Source organism: Fundulus heteroclitus, chromosome 10, assembly GCF_011125445.2.
Source record: "Fundulus heteroclitus isolate FHET01 chromosome 10, MU-UCD_Fhet_4.1, whole genome shotgun sequence".
Taxonomy (NCBI): domain Eukaryota; kingdom Metazoa; phylum Chordata; class Actinopteri; order Cyprinodontiformes; family Fundulidae; genus Fundulus; species Fundulus heteroclitus.
Window position 1 is genome coordinate 11,029,981 of NC_046370.1, and position 11,409 is coordinate 11,041,389.

General features: G+C 44.6%; 1 protein-coding gene across 1 annotated transcript; it reads left to right on the plus strand.

The window, feature by feature from the left end:
• The first annotated feature begins 4,641 nt into the window (after positions 1–4,641).
• On the plus strand, positions 4,642–11,208 carry chac2 (ChaC, cation transport regulator homolog 2 (E. coli)). The gene is made up of 3 exons (XM_012873536.3): positions 4,642–4,949; positions 10,069–10,104; positions 10,540–11,208. Exons 1-3 carry the CDS (start codon positions 4,815–4,817, stop codon positions 10,933–10,935), a joined length of 567 nt encoding a protein of 188 aa, XP_012728990.1. The 5' UTR covers positions 4,642–4,814; the 3' UTR covers positions 10,936–11,208.
• Positions 11,209–11,409: the final 201 nt, after the last annotated feature.

The following is an 11,409-nucleotide window of genomic DNA, read 5'->3' on the forward strand; positions in this document are numbered from 1 at the left end:
GAAAATATGGCTAATAAAAGAAAAATACTTTGTGTGCGAAAATTACATTTTCCATTTAAGTAGGTATCCATTTGTCATAGAAATAACAGTAGAAATAATAATAGAATCATTCTGAAAATTATTCCTGAACTGCAGTCAGGGGCCGCAAAAAATCATTCCAAGAGCTGCAAATGGCCCCTTTCATCGACACCCGAAGTTCTGGAGATTTAGAGATTTTCTTTGGAATAAAAGGTTTACTGTCAGCTTGGCGAATTCGATCCCCTATTAAAAACATTGTCTGGTTGAGGTGGTTTTGTTCAGAAATGCATGCTTAGTCCAGCTTGTGTTTAAGTTTTTTTTTTAACTCAAGCAAGACTTAAAAAAACAAAACAAACGAAAACAAAACAAATACACACAGTTATTGTAATGAGCTACTGACGATGAAGCCTAGAATGAGTGGAAAAATATTGCAAAAGCACTCATCTAGATACCAATCTGCATGCAAGTGTTAGCGCCTAAACACTGGAGCAGGCAGAGCAGCTGCTCCCCCATTTTTAAAAGCTGGGTGCAAACTTGTGTTTCTACTTCACCAAGTTTCTGACCCAAAGAAATATGATCACTCCCCGCAGATGGACAAATTTACAAAGTCTAGTTAAATCTTATTCTCTACATTTTTAAGCTAGCAACTACAACAAAATAATATAAATAATTTGATTTAGTCACACCCTACTTTATCTCTGAACTGGTTTGATGCAATTTACCCCATAAAAGTTGCTCATTTTGTGGGAAAAAAAAAATACAAACCAGAAGAGAGATCTGCCTGCATTGATGCTAGAATCTGGACACACAGGACAGCATTGCTCCTGTCAGCCTCTGAAATCACATCACTTCATCGAGATCCCTTCAGACAGCCAATGTAAAAGTGACAGATTTTAAATCAGCTTTTCAAGTGTTATAGCACTGCTGCATCTCTCTCACTCACCATAAATCTGATGAAATACTATAGAAAACTTTTCCTGGTATTGCAGGTGGAGGCTGGAGGCGACTCAGACCTGTAACCAATCTGTAACAGAGAGGCCTGGAGCAGCAACATGCAAACAGGCTGAGCTGTGACTTCTAACCAAATCTAGTTGTTAATCCTTTAAATGGGCTTACTGATAAGCAAATAACCGGCACTACATGAGAGTTTATAGGAACTCAAAATGAGGACGTCTCAGTAACGATAATAAGGTTTCTTAAACCCCGACACCACCAGTCCAGTACTTTCTACTAATTGCCAGGGTATCTTAATATTTTTCCACCACAATTTTGTGTCCTGTTAGTGTTTTATATTAAGGGGTTCCACATATAAATCAGAAAGATTACTATAGTGCATTCTTTGTGTTTGATGGGTCACTCCTTCCGTCCCCCCACCTCTCTCTTCTGTGATCTTTAATATTTTATATCTTAAAGCCGGTGTTATGGCAACAATTTAGACCTAGGACAACAGGGTGAAAGGTTTAAGAGAGCGGCAGGACGCCAAAGAGTCCCCGTGCATCATTGCTGCTTCCATTTCCATGAGCACGTCACACTTCTGCCCTGTCTCTGGGAAAATGAAACCTGGTCTTGTGCTGGTTTGCCTTCAGAGGCTTGAACAAGTGTTTCTGTATGGCAGATGTTTCCTCTGCAGCATCTTTCAGCCCGGCTGGGGATTTCAGCCACATTCCAACACTGGCAGGTTACATAAAAAAAAAAGATATATATAAAAAAAAATAAAACAGGTTACAGACCATCTTCTGTCAGAAGCAGCAACACGAACGGGGCCGCTGTTCAAGAAGCTGTTGTTACAAGCCAGACTGGTTCTGTTCCCTTTATTTGGTTCTGAATCGGTGCACACATGCAAGCATGAAAAGAATTTTATTTGGCAGAGCACATGACACGTTGTTGGAAACAGGAATTTAGCACCCCCTGCTGTCAGGAAAAAAAAGGGCTCTGTGTGCTTTATGCTTAAACAGTGCTACAGATGTTTACTGCAGGTAAAGCAAAGGCTGCAACCTATTGGAGGCCTAGAACATTTCGGAGCACGGTATCCATTGGTAAGAAGGTTTATCTCAGTTTAAAAACAGAAAAGTATAGCAGACACTAATAGGACTTCTGCCACCAAAGGGCAAATTGAAAAAAAAAAAAAAACACACAGCACACTACAAAACCCTGTTTTCTGGTTTTGAAGCATCAAACATGATTATTTGAAATATATTAGACAATTAATATATGCTCAGAGTGGTTGGAAACCTGCCACTGTCTCCGAAAACAACTTCCTGTTGCAACAAGAACATTAGAAAATTTGAAAATTATACAGTGAGCTACCCATAACATTTATTGGCACCCCAGGTAATGCTGTGTAAAATGCAGTATTTTCAGTAAATTCAATGAATCAGGAAGCGCTGGTAGGTTAAGGAAGAATTATCTCTCTCTCTCTCTCTCTCTCTCTCTCTCTCTCTCTCTCTCTCTCTCTCTCTCTCTCTCTCTCTCTCTCTCTCTCTCTCTCTCTCTCTCGCTCTCTCTCTCTCTCTCTCTATCTCTCTCTCTCTCTCTCTCTCTCTCTCTCTCTCTCTCTCTCTCAATATATATATATATATATATATATATTAGTGTTGCACCAATACCGATACCAGTATCGGCCGGAGCTCCGATACCACACTAAAATGGTGGTATCGGTACCGGCGAGTACCAACAAATAGGGCACCGATACCATTTTGATGTTTGTATGTCACTTGAATGCAGCCTTCTCTCTCTCGACACTCACTAGTTCTACTGGATTCACTTTGTATTAGTCTTTTTCCTGCTTTACAAAGGTAGCAGCTTGACAAAGCCATGATGGCAATTATTTTACATTCAAGTAGTATGCAGTTCTTCATATATACACACACATCAATATCAAACAGATGGTATCGGTATGGAATCGGTATCGGCCCGATACTGCACAGCCAGGTATTGGGTATCAGTATCGGGGCCAAAAATGGCATTGGCGCAACACTAATATATATATATATATATATATATATATATATATATATATATATATAAAAATTGACAATGGCACCTCTGACAATCTTTCAAAATAAAAGGCAACTGAAGGGTGTTTCCAGTTTCTGCTTTAATTGTTTATGTTGATCGAAGGTTTTAGGAACCTTTAATCAACAATCCATTTCTCTTAACTGTTCTTCAAAATGGGAAAGTCAGTGGAACATTACATTCAAGTAAGCAGGGCTTACTCTTACGCATCCACAAGTAAGCAGGACTTACTTGTGGATGCGTAAGAGTCCCCACCTGCTTGGGGACCCTAAAGGAGTTTGAATTCCTACCAGACATCCTGACAGATGTGTAGGTTGTGTACTACATTGAACAGTCATAGCTATGAAGGTATACTGATCTGAAGCTGAGTTGATTATTTCTGTGTGCTCAGAAAACATTTAATCCACACAATTACAAAGTAAAAGCCTATAAAAGGTGTCAGTGCTGATGTAGCTTTGACATGCCTTAACAGGTTAGGCAGGCGTATGTTGTTCTTCATAGATCAGGAAATGGCTAGGAGAGAAAAATAAATACTCCGCTTACGTGCCCATATCTACAGTCAGAGCAATAATTGGGAAGTTTAAAATAAATGGAAATGTGACTATCAAGGATGGACACACTCATACAGCTACCATGCATTGTGAGAAAGATGGTGAAGGAGAAAGAAAAAAGAAACAATTTTCAAAGCTCACCGTTAGTGAGCTGCAATAAAGAATGGAAGCTTGAGCATCAACAACCCTCTCTGAGAACAAGTTATTTTAAGCTTTTTGTACAGAACTTTGCAATAAATGGTGTATGATATTGCAGACTTTATTGTTGTATTTATAACCAAAGTCCTAAATGTGGACAAGCATTTTGAATTTGCTTAGGCAAACAATTTCAATGTGTTTGCTGTCTGTCATCAACCAAACACTAGTTTCTATAGATAAATAAATTATAGAAGAGCTTGTGGCATGTTGCCACATGCTTGCTCAGTGTCAGGGGCGGCTGTAAGGTTAACGACTCAATGCAATCAACGGTTCACTGTCGCCACATGCTTAGTCAGGATGAGGACCTGCTGCAGTCCTATGGGCTTCCTCAAACAGAAAACCTATTTACCCACTCACATAAAATCAAACTGACTGCATGGAACTGGAATGTGGGGCAGCATTAGGGTTAATGTGTATAATGTGTATTTTCTAATCAATCCCCAGTTTATTTCTTTTGTTCAATATTCTTTCTTCTTTTTTTCTGTACCTTTTTTCCATTTACAATTAGTTGTTGTTTATATTGCACTTAACAGTTCTTAATCTGTAACTTGACATTTTAAAATGAAAATGTGTTGCGATGTTGATTTATTTCCTAATGACAAACTTTCTTTTGCACTTTGACCTCAATAGTGTTCTTACACCGGACTGGAGACATCCGGGGTAAAGTTTTTCCCTTCAAAATAAAAGGCCAAACCCTCCAAAGGAATCACCTGTCCAGACTAAGATGACGCTAAACCGCTAATTAATGGTGGAATAAACATGTTTTGTAAGGATATTTATATGCTAGCTTCAATGTCAATAAAGAAATTTGCTAAACTTTTAATAACTGTGTTTTATAGCGAAAGGTAGTCAACGGAAGTAGAAAAAGGTTACGTAACCCGGAAGGTTTGACCGTTTGTTGCCAGGGTGACAGCCGGTGTCCCGTTCAACACAGTTACGGCTAAATATGCCGGGTTTTATAAAGGTGGGACCGTCTGTGTAAGCTGTAGATGACTGAATAAACCGGTACCAGTCCGTCCAGTTGCCGTCGCTATGTGGGTCTTCGGTTACGGGTCCCTGATTTGGAAAGTGGACTTCCCCTACGAGGAGAAGAGAGTCGGCTACATTAAGGGCTTCAGCCGCCGGTTCTGGCAGGGCAGCACCGACCACCGCGGAGTCCCGGGGAAGGTGGGCGCTCTCTCAGTACTTCCATACTGTTTTTAACGTTAAAAAAAAAGAGGCGGACGCTTGAAGGGGTTTCACATTTCTGTCTACTGGCGATGTTGGAGCTAGCTTCCCTAAAAGGGCTAGTCCACCGGTTCTAGGAGGAGCTCCAACTTAAACTTCAGTGCCTTGATGACAAGCAGATCATCCTCAGTTTCATGTTGGGTTCAAATTATTCTCCAGACAAGACCTGCTTTGGTTCTGATTCGTGAACTCACTAGGAAATATCTTAGGTAGAAATCCCAGGCAGAAGAAAAGGTGCCACAAATTTGGAAAAAAAAGTGGACATATCTGCAAAATGTTTAAAACAAACTATTTCATCCTTAAGAGAATTAGAATAACTTTCAAAGATCATTACCGTGGGTTATAAATGTTGCAGCATTTTGAAAGCTGATGTGGTATGTTTGCATACTGTTTGCAACAGAAAAGTTTTTTTCTGTGCTTAGCCAAAGTACTTAAGTAAGTTATTTTATTATTGCACTGTATTGTTGACAAGATAAAAAAAAAAAAAAAACTAACTAGTGTCAGGATCCTGTGTTGTGTTTCTGTTGATTGGACTCACCTGTGTTTAATTATCCCCGTTGTGTGCGCGCGTGTATATAAGTTGCCTCAGTTTGTTTCCCCGTCGTCGGGTCATTCTGTGATCACCCTCTGCGTCCTCCTGAGTTTTCCACGTGCTGTTGCTGCCAGAGGTCTTGTGAGTTTTGCTTTCATTGAATACCTTTTGTTTAACCCCATGCGCCTGCCTCTGCCTCGTTGCCGCCTAGGTCCTCGCCTCCTCAATCCTGACAGTAATGACCCGACCAAGAGAGGGCCAGGCAACGGGGCTGGAAATAATCGGGCTGTTTAATCAGCTCTGGAGACAGAAGGAGAAGGTCTCCGCGCCGTGCTGGACTAACGCCTCGCAAACTTCCCGCGGGGGTCAGCCACCGGCGCGGGGCAGGCATGAAGGACGGCGAAGAAGAGGAAACCCCGCGTCGTGCCAGGCTGACGCCCCGCATTCCTCCCGCGAGGGTCAGCCACCGTCGCCGACTCATCTTTTTGCTTCCCTTCACTGCCGCCCAACAACCTTCACCCCGGCTCCGAGGAATCCGACCGCACCTCCTCCGTTTGCCTCTCATCGGCCGGTCTGCGGGGAAAGCAGGGGCGTATAAAGGAAGTCTCAGGATGGTGCCCAGGCACCTGCAGCAGCCCCAGTTCAGCCACTCCGAAATGGATAATTGGGATGACCAGCCTCCTTTAGTTCCACACTGTCCTAGAGCGCCTCATGTGGAGGAATCCAGTCTGTGGGACTTCTTCTATGGAGACAGAGATGATCTGTTCCCCAGCTGGACCGTTCCTGCTGCGCACGCCACGGCCAAAGCCTGCGTGGGTGCGCACATGCCTTCACCGGCCAGACCTAGGGCTCCTGCTGCGCACGCCACGGCCAAAGCCTGCGTGGGTGCGCACGTACCCTCATCGACCATCGCCTCTGCTGCTGTCTCCACCGCGGCCTCACCACCAGCAGCAGTCTCCGCATCGCAGTCTGGCTTCCCCCGGCGCAGACGCCGGGCTCGCCGGCACAGAACCTCCCTTGAGGCCCAGCCAGACGCGTTCGTCTCCAAGTTCTCTGCTCCGCCGGCCGCAGAAGACAGCCCAGTCCCGCCGGCCGCTAAAGTAAGCGCAGTCCCACTGGCCGACGCTGAAGATCCCCCTGCACACGCCACGGCCCAAGCCTGCGTGGGTGTGCACGTACCTATACAGCCGGCCGAAGAAAGCTCTGTCCCGCCGGCCATCCAAGGTCCTGCTCCACCCACCACGGCCAAAGCCTGCAAGGGTGTGCACGTCCCGCCGCCGCCGGCCTTCGCTGACGTCCCGCCGCCGCCGGCCTTCGCTGACGTCCCGCCGCCGCCGGCCTTCGCTGACGTTCCGCCGCCACCGGCCTGTGCTGTTGTCCCGCCACAGTCCGAGGCCGCCGACGCTCTCAAGTCCCGGGAGGGGTTCCAGGGGAATCCGCCTCCCTTCCACGACGCTCCCGAGTTCTGCGAGGCGGTCCAGGGGGACCCGCCTCCAGTCATCGCTCCCCAGTCCGGCGAGGCGGTCCAGGGGGACCCGCCTCCAGTCATCGCTCCCCAGTCCGGCGAGGCGGTCCAGGGGGACCCGCCTCCAGTCATCGCTCCCCAGTCCGGCGAGGCGATCCAGGGGGACCCGCCTCCAGTCATCGCTCCCCAGTCCGGCGAGGCGGTCCAGGGGGACCCGCCTCCAGTCATCGCTCCCCAGTCCGGCGAGGCGGTCCAGGGGGACCCGCCTCCAGTCAAACCTCCAGTGTCCAGCGAGGCGGTCCAGGGGGACCCGCCTCCAGTCAAACCTCCAGTGTCCAGCGAGGCGGTCCAGGGGGACCCGCCTCCAGTGCCAGCTCTCCAGTCCAGCGAGGCGGTCCAGGGGGACCCGCCTCCAGTAAAGGCTCCTTCCGTGGAGCTCGACGCCAGGAGAACCAAGGCGAGACTCCACTGCCGGCCGCCTGAGATCCTGCTGCCTCGCTGCCGGCTGCTCCAGCCACGACGGGGTCGCCCTCCGCGACGACCGCCACCAGTAACCCTGCTGCTCCGCCGTCAGCCTCGCCGGGGTCGCCCGCCGCCTAAGACTCTACTGCCCTGCCGCCGGCTGACCCTGCTCCGCCGCCTGCCGCGCCCAGGTCGTCCTCCACGGTGCCCGCCGAGGACCCTGCTGCTCCGCCGTTTGCCATACCCGGGCCGTCCTCCGCCGGCCCCATCAGGTCCCAAAGTCATTGCTGCCACAGTTCAGTGCTCCCAAGCCATCGTTTTGAGCCACCTGAACTCTTTGTTGGACTCTAGCCCGCCGTCCTAGACCCCCTCCACCCGCCCTGGCCGGGTTGTTTTCCCTTTCTGATTGGACACTAGTGGGCGTCTGGGATCCGCCCTTAAGGGGGGGGTAATGTCAGGATCCTGTGTTGTGTTTCTGTTGATTGGACTCACCTGTGTTTAATTATCCCCGTTGTGTGCGCGCGTGTATATAAGTTGCCTCAGTTTGTTTCCCCGTCGTCGGGTCATTCTGTGATCACCCTCTGCGTCCTCCTGAGTTTTCCACGTGCTGTTGCTGCCAGAGGTCTTGTGAGTTTTGCTTTCATTAAATACCTTTTGTTTAACCCCATGCGCCTGCCTCTGCCTCGTTGCCGCCTAGGTCCTCGCCTCCTCAATCCTGACAACTAGGGAATAGTAATCGCAGGTTAGCCTTTGGCTTCTTCAAACCATGTATGCATTGAAACTCTACATTACTCTGACTTTTTAGTTGTCTGATTGTGTTGATCCTGATAAATAAACCAATTATTAAAAATTGGGCTATATCAGATTACCATGAAAGGAGTGACCCACGATGATAAAAAAGACAATGTCAAAAATAAACAAATTAGTTTGGATTTTTTAGTGACAGTTATTTGATTAACAGTGACCCCTTTATTGTGCCAAAATGTCATTTTTGTGAAATATATTTTCACCAATAAAACAGCAAGAGGGAATATTTTGCTTTGAAGAACAGCAGAATTCACTTGTACTCTGCTTCAAGTGAATCCTTGCAGTTAAATAGTGAGTTTAAGATATAATTTAGTTTTGTTTTGGAAAAATCAATCAAGCTTTGATCATTCTAGGTGGTTCAGATTTTTAAATGTTCGGATTTTGTATGCCTACTTACCAGCAGATTAATTTTTATAGTATAAGGGTAATAAAAATAACATAGATTTATCATTAGTTGTCAGTGCAATATTGTCTGAATTTTAGAGTATCTTGACATTACTGCAAGCATTTAAAACAAAAATTATTTCACATAGCTAAGGGATCTCAGGTAATTCATCATAAATGTTGCAGAACCGGCCGTCTTCAGCCATCCACCTTTAGTAAGATGCATTTCTCTGTTAATTAGATGATTTATAGGAGTCAATAGGCCAGAAAACAAGTAACAGCTCACGTCAAATGTATGTTATCTCTGTATTTTATGTAACCAGCTGACTTGTCCTTTCCTGACGCCGTCTAATGCCAGATCATGATTACTTGCTCTTTGTGGACGTTGAGGAAAGTGTCGACATTCATTTGTTTAGTTTAGATTTGCACTACAAACAGCACGCAAATGCTGCAGGTTAAAGAAAAGCACAAATCTGCAGCAACTTTTATGAAATTAATCTAGCCTATATAAACAAACATACAACCCGGAAAGTAAATAAAAAAAAAGAAGAAAGGAAATCAATCAAACTTGGGCATGATCAAACAATTCTAAATCTGACTAATATTTGAAAGTGTGTCTAAGTGAAAGTAGTTATTAAAGGACAGATAAGGGGTGTTGTATCATGTAACTACACATGAGTACCATTTTATTCATTTACTCATTTATATAGCCCTTTACGACCACCAGCCAACCTGACAAGGTTCTGTTAGGACAACACAATTAGTTAATATCTTACCCGCAGTAGATAACTGTGTGACAGCTTACAGGCATAAGGTACATGAGGCTTGTATGCCTTATAAACATCTGCAACAGCGGTACACATTCCAAGCATTATTCTGTGTTTATTTTATGATTATGGCTTCCAGCTTATGAAAACCCCAAATCAACTGTATCAGAAATGATAATATTACCCAAGACAAAATTTTACTCTGCTGGGTGACAGTGCTCCTTCCTTTACCACACTTTTTCCTTCCACTCAACTTCCCTTTAAAAGTACTTCAAAACAGCTCTCTGAACAAGCTGCTTCATTGGCAATGACCTTTAGTGTAAAGACTCATCAACCAGCCATTATTGCGGACCCCATAATGTCTGTATTAAAGGTCACTTTTCTTTTACCCATCTTAATATTCTAATTTTCCAAGAAACTTAATTTGACGTTCTCCTTAACTGTAGGCCAAAATCATCAAAATAAACAGAAATGTCAGCACAAAATGAACCACCCTCTGTATAATAGATCTATATTGAGTTTCACCTTCTAAATTGAATTACTGAGATATATTCACTTTTAATGTTATCTTTATTCGATGATGCATACTTTTAGTTAATGGTTGGATGTACGGCATCTAAAAACATCTCATTTTCTTTCCAGCCCGGTCGTGTCGTGACTCTGATCGAGGATCCCGAGGTGAGTGATAACCAGTTGTAAGTGATTGAAACAACTGGGTTTTATTTCTGGAATAAGTTACATTGCAAAAACTGAAACTAAAAATAACTCAAATTTTCTTGAAATTAGTGTATTTGTCCTTGATTTAAGCAGGTAAATAAGAGGGTTTGCCAATGTAATGAGATTTTTGCACTTAAAATAGGAACAACTCATCTCCACAGTCTTATTTAGAGGGCAGAATATCTAAATATCTTATTTCAGGGGTCAAAATACTCATTCCATTGGCAGATAATCTTATTTACCTGCTCAAATCAAGGCCAAATACACTCATTTCAAGAAAATTTGACTTATTTTTAGTTCTGTTTTTGCAGTGTAGTCAAGAAAATTCAGCATTTTAATTTTTTTGCTTGTATCTCCAAGTGTGTAATGTATCTGAACTCTGTTCCCCTCCTGCAGGGGTGCGTTTGGGGCGTCGCCTACAAGCTGCCGACGGGGCAGGAGCAGGAAGTGAAGCGCTACCTCGACTACCGCGAAAAAGGCGGCTACCAGGTCATCACGGTGACCTTCTACCCCCGTCCTCAGTCCAACCACTCGCCCAGCCCGACGTTGCTTTACATCGGCAACGAGGAAAACCCCAACTACCTCGGCCCCGCGCCCCTGGAGGAGATAGCCAACCAGATCGTGAACTCCACCGGTCCGAGCGGGGAGAACACCGAGTACCTGTTCCAGCTGGCTCACGCGGTGAGGACTACCATGCCTGAGGACCCAGACAGACATCTGTTCACTCTTGAAGAAATAGTGAGAGAAAGGCTACAAAAGCAACAACAAACGCTGGTTGCCAAGATTAAATAAAAAAAAAAAAAGTTTTATCTGTTATCTATTGAGACCGGATTGGTCGATTTTATCTCTGGGGTTCAGATACACATACAGGAAATCATTTGGGTTTTGTTTTAAAAAGAAATGTTGATCTATATCGGAGTGCACTACGGTGAAAGGACAATGTTTAATTTTAATTTATTACCAAAACAAAGATTGCACTGGTAACGATGTGTTGTACTGCATGTTTAAAAAGGCATTACAAACACATGACTATGTGTTAATAAAAGCAAAGAGAGCAAGAAGTGTTGCGGTTGTTGCAGATAATCATTTGATCACTTTCTTTAGCAAATGTCACAACAATGCAAGTCAGAGTCTTGAAAATTAAACATTCCCATCTTCGGTGATTTTGCTGAAAACCAGATCCCTACAGACGGGTATTCCCAACACTTTTTTTTTTTTTTTGTATGTTACTGAAAGCTCTAATCAGCACATCATGTTGGTGAACAC

Excerpts from the sequence above, each read along its gene's own strand:
- chac2 (XM_012873536.3), top strand. The coding sequence starts at position 4,815 with ATGTGGGTCTTCGGTTACGGGTCCCTGATTTGGAAAGTGGACTTCCCC. Across the intron at positions 4,950-10,068 it reads ACCGCGGAGTCCCGGGGAAG|CCCGGTCGTGTCGTGACTCT; the intron begins GTGGGCGCTCTC and ends TTTTCTTTCCAG. Across the intron at positions 10,105-10,539 it reads CTCTGATCGAGGATCCCGAG|GGGTGCGTTTGGGGCGTCGC; the intron begins GTGAGTGATAAC and ends CCCCTCCTGCAG.